General features: G+C 48.1%; 1 protein-coding gene across 3 annotated transcripts in view; it reads right to left on the reverse strand.

Moving 5' to 3' along the window:
* Nucleotides 1-13,960, reverse strand: part of SLC31A1 (solute carrier family 31 member 1) — a 58,215-nt gene continuing 44,255 nt past the window's right edge. For all 3 annotated transcript variants that reach the window (XM_084650087.1, XM_084650088.1, XM_084650089.1), the window contains exons 3-5: nucleotides 6,607-6,679; nucleotides 6,049-6,217; nucleotides 1-5,301 (exon numbers count right to left, since the gene is read on the reverse strand). In XM_084650087.1, the coding sequence (XP_084506213.1) occupies nucleotides 5,100-5,301; nucleotides 6,049-6,217; nucleotides 6,607-6,679 (444 nt within the window). In that variant the 3' untranslated portion in view covers nucleotides 1-5,099. The remainder of the gene's footprint in view (nucleotides 5,302-6,048; nucleotides 6,218-6,606; nucleotides 6,680-13,960) is intronic.

Consider the following 13,960-nt stretch of genomic DNA (forward strand, 5'->3'; position numbering starts at 1 on the left):
TAAAAAAGCAACAAAAAGACAGTTTATTTGCAACAGAATTCAGAGCCTAGGAGATGAGTGAACACTCTGTAATTCATCCAAGGTCACAATCAGGAGGTACAGTCTGAAAACAACATACTTGCATACAGCCCACCATACATGTATTTAACATGCTGAAAGATAACGTATCATTTAAGAACAATTATTCGTCATTGGAGGGGGAGGCTTTCCTCCAATAAAAGCCTAATGTCAGCATCAGGAGGTCTGCCTCAAACACTCCTGCAAAAGATTCCAGGCAGGAAAAGGGGTGTTACTAGAAGGTGCTCTAGGGAGGTTGGCAAATCAACCAGCCTGGGCCAGGAACACAGGGATGTTAGGACTGTTGTACCATGTGGAGATTGTAACCCAGTGAGGGACGTGGCTCTGTCAGTTTATTTTATAAACACACCACTGGATTGTCAATTTACATTTAACCACAAAGGGTAAAAACTGGCCATGGATTGAAGGCTTATGAGAAGCCCACAGAGATAATAGGGGCACACTCATATTAAGTGAGCCTCAAGGTTAAGACTTGGCCCTGGCCACTCTTAGCAAACTTGTGAAACGCAATGATTCAGGCTAGTAAAGTTTGTGGAGATTGTGAGAGAGCAGAGTCTCATCAAGCTGAGAAAGCATGCTGCAGCCAGGGTAGGGTAGACAGGCACAATTCATGTATGGGGGATGGGGAAGAGTAGTTTTGAATTGTACTCATTACCGATGCGCCCCTCTCTTCCTCTCCCAGCCTTGGCTTGGCTTGACTAGCACCAGAACATACTTCACCCACTTGAGCCAGTGCCAGCCCCTCTGCTCTCAAATGCAAACTGCCTTCTCCCAAACTCCCCAACCTGAGGGAGTGGAGGGTGAGTAACGTCACATTCAGACAGGAGTCTGAGGAGATAGGCCCAGGCAGAGAGAATAAGGAGCGAGACCCCATGAGTCTGAACCATACCAGTGCTCAGGAACACTGGGAACCAGTTTCCATGTCACATGCACCCAACTAGCTGGCTTCCAAAGAGTTACACATTTCATAAACAGCAAGAGGAAGAATAGGCCAGTGGTTAGGGCACTATCTTGGGATACCAGGGACATGGGATCAATTTCCTGCTCTGCCATAGACATGCGACTTTCAGCAAGGCCCTCAGGCCCAAATGCACAAAGGTAGGTGGGGTTCTAACTTCTAATGATTCCAATGGAAGTTAGGACTCTAAACACCTTTGTGGATCTGGGCCTGAGTTCCGCAGCTGTAAAGTAGGGATAATAGTACTGTCCTGTCCTATAGCATAGGAGGAGGCATGCAGAGATGAAGGTCATAATATACATAAGATTGTTCTTGCTGGATCTTTTTCCTAAGAAGACCTGTAGCTATGTCCCAGAACATGATAGAAAAGCTAACAGAACAAGGGACAGAATTGTATAGGAAGTGTCACAATGCTTGGATAACACAATGATTATACACCCCATGAACACAGGTTAATTTGCTCACCTGAAACTGAGAGCCACAAACGTGGCTAGAAGGAGTGATGGGTGAGGAAAGATTAAGCAGCTGGGGGTTGTCACGTTTGGAAAGAGTCTATGTCTAAGGGTGTATGAAATAACCAACATCGGCATGAAAACCACCTAGTCACTGCGTCCCATAAGAAAAAGGAACATCTCTAGACTGATCAAAGGAGACTGGTTCACACAGAGCTGAACTATGGAATGCATTCATGCTACTAAGCTCAAGGGTCAGTGTGTAGAAGGATTAGAAACCAGACCCTGTCATCAGCTGTTTTAGGTTTCTCCAAAAAGCACTGAAGTTACTCAAACTTCAGGACATGGAACTGGGGGGCAGAAAGGACCCCCCCCCCACACACACACACAATCCCCCCTCTGAAGTGCTATAGCAGGAGAGAATTGTTTGAAGTATATTAGGAGGCTTTTTCCTTCCATGATGCAGCTGGCCATTGCTGGAGACAGGACATCAGTCTGGCTGGAACTTTACTGCACTACTGTACCCTACCTAGTTTTCACTGTACATTAGTTACTCCTCAGGAGGCCACTCCTCCCACATCATCTTGAACATTTATTTGGGTCTGGAAAACACCAGGAGTGTAAAGGGAAAAACCTGCACTGCCAGGCATGGAAGAATGGAGCCAGAGGTCTTCCTTATCTCCCATCAAAATCCAAGAAGGGGTGGTCACATCTGATCCCCTTGATTTTCATTCACATGCTGGTCAGCTACATGAAACATCAAGAGCTGCAACTAAGTTCAGTGGGTGTTTGATTTTGGGGTAGACATTTGGTTTGACTTAGATTAGTCTCCCTTTGCTCCAGTTTGTGCTGCTCTACAAAGATGAAAAGCACAAATACCTTGTATCATCAAACCAGGGTCCCAGCTTTTTGAAAGAGTGGGTGATCGCAACGAGAGCTCAGGGCAGTAGGCCTGCCAGTGGCAATGCATGATAGTTCTGAAGTTTTCTTCTAAATGCTGTAGAGGAAGGTAGGCTTTTGTAGGGCAGTACACCTCGAGAACCCAATCAGAGAGCCATTGTACTAGGCCTGCACGTGCTCACACACCCTGCCCCAGACAGCTTACAGGCTAAGGGAGCTTTGGACTCTGTCTCTCTCTGTACTGAAAGCTGCCAGAGCATGTGAATGTAGAGATACTCTTCTCAAAAGGACACACTGTTCATATGCTGCAGCCTAGTTCTCACATTATCTTGCCATAATCTCCCACCTATACCCCACCCCCCAGCTCCATTTATCACCCACCAGTCCTGGCGCTGTCCTCCTCCTCTCCAGCAATTCAGGCACTTAGAGACTCTACAAGGAGTGCACAGTGACAAAAGAAACGCTACTGCCAGTGCATCACAGCTGAGCCCATAGCTTTCTGGGACATTAACTGCTGTCAGCAGTTGCTTAAAGTAGCAGCAAACCACAATGTGCTGAGAGGTCAGTGGCTATTTGGACACAACCAGAACATGAGCTGGAGTTCATCTTGGGACTGATTCTAAGGCTGCATTGACCATGCATCCCCTGGGCCAAACTAGCTTTTTTTCTTCTTTGCCTCTACCATTTCTCACCCTCTGGTGATTTTATTTAATTTCAGAGCATCTGGGGATAGTAGAGTTTGTGTGGCAGGCTGCTCAAGACCACACAGCCCTGCCTCTCACATCACATTCAGGGTCTGTATAACAAATGGCATTTCTGTAGCATCTTTCATCCCAAAGTATTTTACAAATGAGCTAATCAGCTCTGAATAGCAGCAGTTCTCCAGCTTTCCCATTCGTTCCATGCCACTCTTTGGGAGAGACCCAGGCCCACCTTTCCCACAGCCAGGTCAAGAAGGGCTCCAAGGGCCCAGGATTGTCCTTACGCCACAGTATGAGAACCAACAATATACAGAGATCATGTCAAGAACCTGAGCAGCCATTTCACACCACACGACCACTTAGGACAGGAGATAAGGGGTAAAATAAACAGTGAAGCTGCAAGGGGGATTTGAGGAGGCAGAACAGCATTTCTCCCATCAGAATCAGGCCATCACACTCAGCTAACAGCCCACCTCCTACCCAGAAAACAAGGGCTCTTTAACAAGCGGTCAGGAACTCAACTTTACATCTCATCTCTAGCACCCTAGCAACACAGAATTCCCTAGTTACACAGTTTAGCTGTGACTCAGAGGAAAGACCACCAACTACTGAATCAACCCTGCTGCCCACAGCACCTGGGTATTGCCAGGGATCTCCCAGCAAGACCTGAACCCTGCCTTGTTTGTGAGATCTGTTGGGCTCCTAGCACGAGGGGCCTGGCTGGAGGGTGGGAAGCTCTCTTCTGGCTGCTGTCCAGCTCTGACATTGGCATTGGTTGCTCCAGCACAGCCATGTTGAGAAGTTCCAGGTTTGGTGATTATGACAAAGAAGAGTCCTCAGGGTTGAAATTCCTTTTACTGACCCTACAGTCTCTTATCCCCCAACCCTCATCTAAGAGGAGCAAGTTTTAAGGCTGCTATATCCTCCCTATACAAGTTTGGTTCTTTACCTGCCAGCCCAGCCAAGGAATCTCCTCTCCAGAGGAGCTTTCTTCGTGTCACTTGGTTTAACCGGAAAGAAAAATGAAATCACAATATTATAAACAGTCAGAACAATAGAGCCAGCTGCTGACAATTTTCACGGAATGACAAATCTGAGTCTCTAACAGCACATGGCTGCAAATCGAGATGAAATCAGCAGGGCTTCAATGCTTTATTTAAAGTCTCTTTCTGCTACTTAAAGATGTGATTGCTGATTTGCATTTGGGAGTACATTTCCATGATCAGTAAGCCAAAGTGGCCAGTTTGAAATGTTCCTGCTGTTCATAGCTGAGCAGAGCAAGGATACAGCAGAAAACCAGCAACATTAAACACACCTGTATGCTTGAAAGTGGCCCCAGGCTGGCCCAGATACACATAGATACAACATGCCCACAGGAGTTAATAAGAATGGTGCACACTTCTCGGAGCAGACCTGAGCCCATTAGGCCTCTGGTGATTTACCAGCAGCACTCTGTAATTTTGTGGACAGAACTTTCTATAAACTGTCCCAGAGGCTGTGGCTGGCCCAGAGGTCAGTCATATCCCCGCCTCCCTCCCCCAGGCATTCAGCACAGATTTTTTTAGAAAATTAAAACAGCCATTGTCACATACTGGCGCCTTTATCGAACATTAATAAAACCCCCCCAGATCTGAGCATTTATTCTTTAAAAATAAAATGTTTTAAAAGGACATTTCAATAATCTTGTAAATTTCTACTTGCTATGTAATTTCAGTCAGGGAACAATCTACAAATGCAACATAAATTGTGGTCAAGGGTGGCTCTGGTGTAACCTCAAGAGCTGGTCCATCTAGTGTGGGTGCCAGGTTGCTTGGCGGGAAATCCCCAACACCAGGAATCCCTATGAGCTGCCCAGGCAGTGTCCTGACTAGGACATTGGTGGTCCAACACACACTGATTTTCGTGGTTATTGTTGGTTCTCAGTCAGCCGGGGAATGATCCCCATTCTCCTGGTGACTGCAGTTAGAGTGAGGGAAGGGGTAGAGAGAGGCTCTGACACTGTGTCCAGCATTAATGGCAGTGCTCCGTGATATCCACAACAACTGCCTTTTTCCAGCTGAAGAGGAAGTAGCCAGTGCCTGCGCCTGCTGCCACAGCTATGCAGAGGTATGCGTTGTAGGTCATGAAGATCAGCATGAGGAAGTAACTGACCACCACTTGTATGATGTGCAGCACTGTCTGCAGGAGATGAGGGAAGCTCAGCATCTGTTGTCTGAGGAATCAGAAAAGGATGACCAGTCAGTGAACAAGAGTCACAGGATGGGAAATGCAGGGTCCCCAGAGAGAGAAAATAACCCATGGGCTGGAAATGCCAAGGTGGCCATGAAACACCAAGAGAGATGGGACAGTAAAGGGCAGAGATCTCCTGTCACGTGTATTTGTCATAGATGACTGCAACGTCCTCCATGAAGCTGGCTGCTTTGTAATAAAAGCCGGTTATTCCTTGATAAGGAATAATGATGTTCACTGGGTGATCAAAGCTGCTAAGGTTTGAGGGTCAAAATCATTCCAGCTCGTTTTACTACCTGGCCCTCACTGCTAGCCACACAGGGCAGCTTGTCTGCAAACAGAGGCCTTGACCACTCATGGGCACAGAAAGATCCTTTGGTGCCTTATGTAAGAATAGACAGAGAGTCTAGTGTCCTAGCCAAATTCAAATCTGGAAACAGCATCCCACCTCCCTACGAGCCTCCTCTGCTTTTATTCTTTGTTTCCCCTTCGTTAAAAGGGCCTCACGTGGCTGGTGAAGAGTAGCTGTTGCATTCCCTCCCCCGGCCCGAAAAGGGAGCTGCAGGTTCCCTGTATTTATAGTTTGTATAGGATGAAGCGTGTACAAGCATGAAGTTAGTTTTACTGCAGAGGACTATTTGATCTGCCTAGAATTTTCTATGTTTCAGTTTTCCTTGTGTTTTCTGCTGAGATGAGCAGCGTTTGTGTTAGAAGGAAAGTGGATTCTTACCCGACTGTTTTGTGCGTCTCCATCAAAGTGGTGCCATTTGGTCCCGGGACAGGCATGGAGTTGTAGCGAATGCTGACCTGTGATTTACGGAGCAGACTCTCCCGGGCTATTTTGAGGCCCTCATAAAACATGGCTAGGAAGAAGACTGCGACGAAAGCACCAGCCATTTCTGATAGACAGGAAAGGACAGCACAAGGTTACTGACTGCACAGAATGAGTCATCTGCTTCAAGCACACAGAGAAAAGCACCTAACCATGCAACAAACAGCTCCCACCACACAGGCCACAGGGAGTGCGACGTCCAATTCCATAAACCGAAACTCTCAACCACATTCGCGAAGGCTTGTGCAACACCTGAATACTGACACAGAAGTCATCTCATCACCTTCAGCCTTTGTGCCCCAATTTCCAACCTGTTAACCACCTTGCCCTGGACACTCTAGGAACCTCTGACCTCATGGGGTGGGGTCATTCAGACAAGACTGCTAAGTAGCAAGCCTTTGGTTTGGCCTGGGGTGAGCAGCAAGTCAGACGATTTGCTAACATAGCTGTACTAACCTCCAGATGTATTGATCACCAATCCAGAAAACAGCAGCGGCATGTTCTTGTAGCTGAAGTGGAAAGTCATGTCCTGGCCAAGACAGAAAAATCATTTAAAACCTCAGCAAGATGCCTAAGCTCCAAGGGAGGGAGGGAGAGCTTCACAGAACACAGACAAGCCCTTAGGAAGTTAAATGGAAGGACTTTGTGCCGATAGAACTAGAGTTAACCTCAGGGGGAGTCCATTCTGGTCAGTAACTAAGTACATAGTTGAAATAACATTCTACAGCAGCGGTGGGCAAACTACGGCCCGCAGGCCACATCCGGCCCACAGGACCATCCTGCCTGGTCCTTGAGCTCCTAGTCAGGGAGGCTAGCCCCCCGGCCCCTCCCCTGCTGTCTCCCCTCCCCCGCAGCCTCAGGCGGCTGGCTCCGTCTGGGCAGCGGGGTTGCGAGCTCCTGCTCCTGAGCAGCATGGTAAGGGGGCGGGGGCAGCAGGGGGTGGGTTGGATAAGGGGTAGGGGGACCCGGAGGCAGTCAGGGGACAGGGATCAAGAGGTGGAGTTTCTGGGGGGGAGGGGGGGTGCAGTCCAGGGACAGGGAGCAGGGGGGGTTGGATAGGGGGTGGGAGTGTGGATAGGGGTCAGGGAGCACGGGGGTTGGATGGGGGGGGCGGTCTGGGGCAGGCGGTCCTGGGAGGTGGCAGTCAGGAGACAAGGAGCAGGGGAGGGTTGGATGGATCAAGGGTTTTGAGGGGGGCAGTCAGGGGGCGGGAAGTGGGAGGGGGTGAATAGGGGGCAGGGGCCAGGCTGTTTGGGGGGCACAACCTTCCCTACCCGGCCCTCCATACAGTTTCACACCACGATGTGGCCCTCAGGCCAAAAAGTTTGCCCACCCCTGTTCTACAGCAAACCTAGTGTAGCAGAAACACAGACCGCAGTGCTAGGTATTGCTGTGCACACTCCCGTTACAGCTGTAACTAGTCGCTTGTCCATTTGTAACAATTTTAATTGAAGTCACTGGATTTTACTCTAAAAGTTCTCAAGCAGCATTTTTCTTACTTTGCCTATATGTAAATTTCAATCATCATCAATGAATTTCTTTTGTCAGTTTGTGTGTGCACGGTGATTAAAAATTATCCATAAAAATCTCACCCTTCAAAGCCTACCTATAACTTAAATAAAGGGCTTTTATTGTTTTGTTAATTTCTTTTTAAAAAGTGATTCCACATAGGTCATTAACGTGTGCCCAGTGTGTTGTCTGAAGATGCAAGGTTCTGTGGCGATGCACCATTGCTCTATTTTTCAGGGTTAAAAAGATCTAGTGGATTTTCTCCCCTCTTTGAATCTTATTGGCAGATGTTTTCAGGTTATTAAAAGATGACAATGTAAATTAAACAGAGAGAGAGGATGCTTCTTCTTCAGGCAACTAACAGAAGTTACTAGATCACAGGCCCTGGTTCTCATAGGGGACTTCAGTCACCCCGATATCTGCTGGGAGAGCAATACAGCAGTGCATGGAAAATCCAGGAAGTTTTTGGAAAGGGTAAGGGACAATTTCCTGGTGCAAGTGCTGGAGGAACCAACTAGGGGCAGAGCTCTCCTTGACCTGCTGCTCACAAACCGGGAAGAATTAGTAGGGGAAGCAAAAGTGGATGGGAACCTGGGAGGCAGTGATGATGAGATGGTCGAGTTCAGGAGCAGAAGAATGTGGACCCTGGACTTCAGAAAAGCAGACTTTGACTCCCTCAGGTAACTGATGGGCAGGATCCCCTGGGAGAATAACATGAGGAGAATAACATAAAGGAGTCCAGGAGAGCTGGCTGTATTTTAAAGAATCCTTATTGAGGTTGCAGGGACAAACCATCCCCATGTGTAGAAAGAATAGTAAATATGGCGGGTGACCAGCTTGGCTTAACAGTGAAATCCTTGCTGATCTTAAACACAAAAAAGAAGCTTACAAGAAGTGGAAGACTGGACAAATGACCAGGGAGGAGTATAAAAATATTGCTCATGCATGCAGGAGTGAAATCAGGAAGGCCAAATCACACTTGGAGTTGCAGCTAGCAAGGGATATTAAGAGTAACAAGAAGGGTTTCTACAGGTATGTTAGTAACGAGAAGGTGGTCAAGGAAAGTGTGGGCCCCTTACTGAATGCGGGAGGCAACCTAGTGACAGAGGATGTTGAAAAAGCTAATGTACTCAATGCTGTTTTTGCCTCTGTCTTCACGAACAAGATCAGCTCCCAGACTACTGCACAGGGCAGCACAGCATGGGGACGAGGTGATGAGCCCTCCGTGGAGAAAAGTGGTTCAGGACTATTTAGAAAAGCTGGACGTGCACAAGTCCATGGGGCCGTATGAGCTGCATCCGAGGGTGCTAAAGGAGTTGGGGGGGGTGATTGCAGAGCATTGGCCATTATCTTTGAAAACTTGTGGCGATCGGGGGAGGTCCTGGATGACTGGAAAAAGGCTAATGTAGTGCCCATCTTTAAAAAAGGGAAGGAGGAGGATCCTGGGAACTACAGGCCAGTCAGCCTCACCTCAGTCTCTGAAAAATCATGGAGCAGGTCCTCAACGAATCAATTCTGAAGCACTTACATGAGAGGAAAGTGATCAGGAAGAGTCAGCATGGATTCACCAAGGGCAAGTCATGCCTGACTAATCTAAGTGCCTTCTATGACGAGATAACTGGCTCTGTGGATGAGGGGAAAGCAGTGGACGTGTTATTCCTTGACTTTTGCAAAGCTTTTGACAGGGTCTCCCACAGTATTCTTCCCAGCAAGTTAAAGAAGTATGGGTTGGATGAATGGACTATAAGGTGGATAGAAAGTTGGCTAGATTGTTGGGCTCAAGGGGTAGTGATCAATGGCTCCATGTCTAGTTGGCAGTCGGTATCAAGTGGAGTGCCCCAAGGGTCGGTCCTCAGGCCGGTTTTGTTCAGGATCTTCATTAATGATCTGGAGAATGGCGTGGACTGAACCCTCAGCAAGTTTGCAGATGACACTAAACTGGGAGGAGTGGTAGGTATGCTGGAGGGTAGGGATAGGATACATAGGGACTTAGACAAATTAGGGGATTGGGCCAAAAGAAATCTGATGAGGTTCAACAAGGACAAGTCCAGAGTCCTGCACTTAGGACGGGAGAATCCCATGCACCGCTACAGACTAGGGACCGAATGGCTCAGCAGCAGTTCTGCAGAAAAGGACCTAGGGGTGACAGTGGATGAGAAGCTGGATATGAGTCAACAGTGTGCCCTCGTTGCCAAGAACGCTAATGGCATTTTGGGCTTCATAAGTAGGAGCACTGCCAGCAGATGGAGGGACGTGATCATTCCCCTCTATTCGACATTGGTGAGGCCTCATCTGGAGTACTGTGTCCAGTTTTGGGCCCCACACTACAAGAGGGATGTGGAAAAATTGGAGGGAGTCCAGTGGAGGGGAACAAAAATGATTAGGGGGCTGGAGCACATGACTTTTGAGGAGAGACTGAGGGACCTGGGATTATTTAGTCTGCAGAAGAGAAGAATGAGGGGGGATTTGATAGCTGCTTTCAACTACCTGAAAGGGGGTTCCAAAGAGGATGGATCTAGACTGTTGTCAGTGGTACCAGATGACAGAACAAGGAGTAATGGTCTCAAGTTGCAGTGGGGGAGGTTTAAGTTGGATGTTAGGAAAACCGTTTTTACTAGGAGGGTTGTGAAGCACTGGAATGGGTTACCTCGGGAGGTGGTGGAATCTCCTTCCTTAGAGGTTTTCAAGGTCAGGCTTGACAAAGCCCTGGCTGGGATGATTTAGCTGGGGATTGGTCCTGCTTTGAGCAGGGGGTTGGACTAGATGACCTCATGAGGTCCCTTCCAAGCCTGATATTCTCTGATGCACATTTCAGCACTAAAACAAATTATGTTCAGGAGCAGGTTTTCTGGTAAACTGTCAATTAAGCTTAAGGCCTTGTCGACACTTAAAATGCAGGAATGGTGCTTCAGTGAAGACACCACCTAGGCCAACAGGAGGGGTTCTCCTGTTAGCACCTCCTGGAGGGGCTGTAGCTATGTCAATGGGAGAATTCTCCCATCAACCTAGCATTGTCTACAAGGGGGTTAGTTTGGTTTAACCACCTAATTTCTTCGAGAAGACCAGGCCTAATTCAAGCCAGTCACAGCCCCAAGGGAGGTGAAAAACAGAATCAGTAAGAAGCAAACCCCATCATACTACAGGGACAGAGAAGGAGGGTACAAGCAATGGCCTGATTCTACATCTGATCTGCCCCATGGTAAGGGTTGCCAGGCATATGGTTTTTGACCAGAAAAGGGACCCTGGCAGCTCTGGTCAGCACTGCGTCCCTCTGGCTCCTAGGTGTAGGGGCAGCCACGGGGGCTTTGCCCACTGCGCCCACCCTGAGTGCCAGCTCGGCCAATGGGAGCTGTGGGGGTGGCGCCTGCAGGAAGGGGCAGTGCTCAGAACCACCTGGCTGCCCCTAAGCCTAGGCTAGGAGCCCGAGGGAGATTCCAGTAGCTTCCTGGGAGTCACCTGAGGTAAGCACCCCCTGGAGTCCATGCCCCAACCCCCTGCTCCAGCCCTGAACTCCTCCTGTACCCAAACTCGCTCCCAGAGCCTGCATCCCACACCTCAACCTCCTGCCCCAGCCTGGAGCCCCCCCCCCCCCCCTTCACTCCAAACTCCTCAGCCCCAGCCCAACCCCAAAGCCTGCACCTCCAGCCTAGAGCCTTCACCCCCTCCTGCACCCCACCCCCTGCCCCAGACCGGAGCCCCCTCCCGAACCCCTGAACCCCTCATTTCTGGCCCCATTCCAGAGCCCGCTCCCCCAGCTGGAGCCCTCACCCCCTCCCACACCCCAACCCCCTGCCCCAGCTCGGTGAAAATGAGCAAGTGTGGGGGAGAGTGAGCAATAAAGGCAGGGAGGAATGGAGTGAGCGGGGGCAGGGCAAGGGCATTCGGTTTTCTGCAAATAGAAAGCTGGCAATCCTACCACAAAGTGCCCCACTGGAGTCAGCACTGTGTAGGTGAAGAGTTCTACTAGCAACAATCGGTGTCAACTACAGCTGCGGAACACTGAGTGCCATTTTAGATTTGGTTTTGGTGAGCAGTGAGGACCTCACAGAAGAAATGATTGTAGGGGACAACCTTAGTTTGAGCGATCATGAGCTAATTCAGTTCAAACTAAATGGAAGGATAAACAAAAATAGATCTCAAGTATCAGAGGGGTAGCCGTGTTAGTCTGGATATGTAAAAGCGGCAAAGAGTCCTGTGGCACCTTATAGACTAACAGACGTATTGGAGTATAAGCTTTTGTGGGTGAATATCCACTTCGTCAGATGCATGTAGTGGAAGTTTCCAGAGGCAGGTATAAATATGCAAGCAAGAATCAGGCTAGGGATAACGAGGTTAGTTCAATCAGGGAGGATGAGGCTGTCTTCTAGCAATTGAGGTGTGAACCCCAAGGGAGGAGAAACTGCTTTTGTAGTTGGCTAGCCAGTCACTGTCTTTGTTTAATCCTGAGCTGCTGGCGTCAAATTTGCAAAGGAACTGAAGCTCAGCAGTTTCTCTTTGAAGTCTGGTCCTGAAGTTTCTTTGCTGCAGGATGGCTGCCTTTAAATCTGTTATTGTGTGTCCAGGGAGATTGACGTGTTCTCCTACAGGTCTCTGTATATTGCCATTCCTAATATCTGATTTGTGTCCATTTATCCTTTTACATAGGGACTGTCCAGTTTGGCCGATGTACATAGCAGAGGGGCATTGCTGGCACATGATGGCGTATATTACTTTGGTGGACATGCAGGTGAATGAGCCGGTGATGGTGTGGCTGATCTGGTTAGGTCCTGTGATGGTGTTGCTGGTGTAGATATGTGGGCAGAGTTGGCATCGAGGTTTGTTGCGTGGATTGGTTCCCGAGTTAGAGTTACTATGGTGCGATGTGTCGTTGCTGGTGAGAATATGCTTCAGGTTGGCGGGTTGTCTGTGGGCGAAGACTGGCCTGCCTCCGAAGGCCTGTGAAAGTGAGGGGTCGTTGTCCAGGATGGGTTGTGGATCGCTGATGATGCGTTGGAGAGGTTTTAGCTGGGGGCTGTAGGCGATGGCCAGTGGAGTTCTGTTGGTTTCTTCCTTGGGCTTGTCTCGCAGCAGGAGGCTTCTGGGTACACAGAGGCAGCCATCCTGCAGCAAAAAAGGTTCTATAGCCATATCAATAAGAAGAAAACAAAGAAAGAAGAAGAGGTGGGACCGCGAAACTCCAAGGATGGAGTGGAGGTCAAGGATAATCTAGGCATTGCCCAATAACTTTGCCTCAGTCTTTAATGAGGCTAATGAGGAGCTTAGGGATAATGGTAGGACGACAAATGAGAAGGAGGATATAGAGGTAGATATTACCACATCCGAGGTAGAAGGCAAACTCCAACAGTTTAATGGGACTAAATCAGGGGGCCTGGTAATCTTCATCCAAGAATATTAAAGGAACTGGCACATGAAATTGCAAGCCCGTTAGCAAGAATTTTTAATCAATCTGTAAACTCAGGGGTTGTACCGTATAACTGGAGAATTGCTAACACAGTTCCTATTTTTAAGAAAGGTAAAAAAAGCGATCCGGGTAGCTACAGGCCTGTTAGTTTGACATCTGTAGTATGCAAGGTCTTGGAAAAAATTTTGAAGGAGAAAGTAGTTAAGAACATTGAGGTCAATGGTAAATGGGACAAAATACAACATGGCTTTACAAAAGGTAGATCATGTCAAACTAACCTGATCCCTTCTTTGAGACGGTAACAGGTTTTTTAGACAAAGGGAATGCAGTGATCTAATTTACCTCGATTTCAGTAAGGCATTTGATACGGTTCCACATGGAGAATTATTAGCTAAATTGGAAAAGATGGGGGTCAATATGAAAACTGAAAGGTGGATAAGGAATTGGTTAACAGGGAGACTACAGCGGGTCACACTGAAAGGTGAACAGTCAGACTGGAGGGAGGTTACCAGTGGAGTTCCTCAGGGATCGGTTTGGGACCAATCTTTTTATTACTGACCTTGGCACAAAAAGTGGGAATGTGCTAATAAAGTTTGCAGATGACACAAAGCTGGGAGGTATTGCCAATACAGAGAAGGACCGGGATATCATAGATCTGGATGACCTTGTAAACTGGAGTAATACTAATAGGATGAAATTTAATAGTGCAAAGTCATGCATTTAGGGATTAATAACAAGAATTTCAGTTATAAGCTGGGGATGCATCACTTGGAAGTAACAGAGGAGGAGAAGGACCTCGGAGTATTGGCTCATCACAGGATGACTATGAGCCGCCAATGTGATATGGCCATGAAAAAAGCTAATGCATTCTTGGGATGCATCTGGCGAGATATTTCCAGT

The sequence above is a fragment of the Lepidochelys olivacea genome, assembly GCF_965140295.1.
Source record: "Lepidochelys olivacea isolate rLepOli2 genome assembly, chromosome: 16".
NCBI lineage: Eukaryota > Metazoa > Chordata > Testudines > Cheloniidae > Lepidochelys > Lepidochelys olivacea.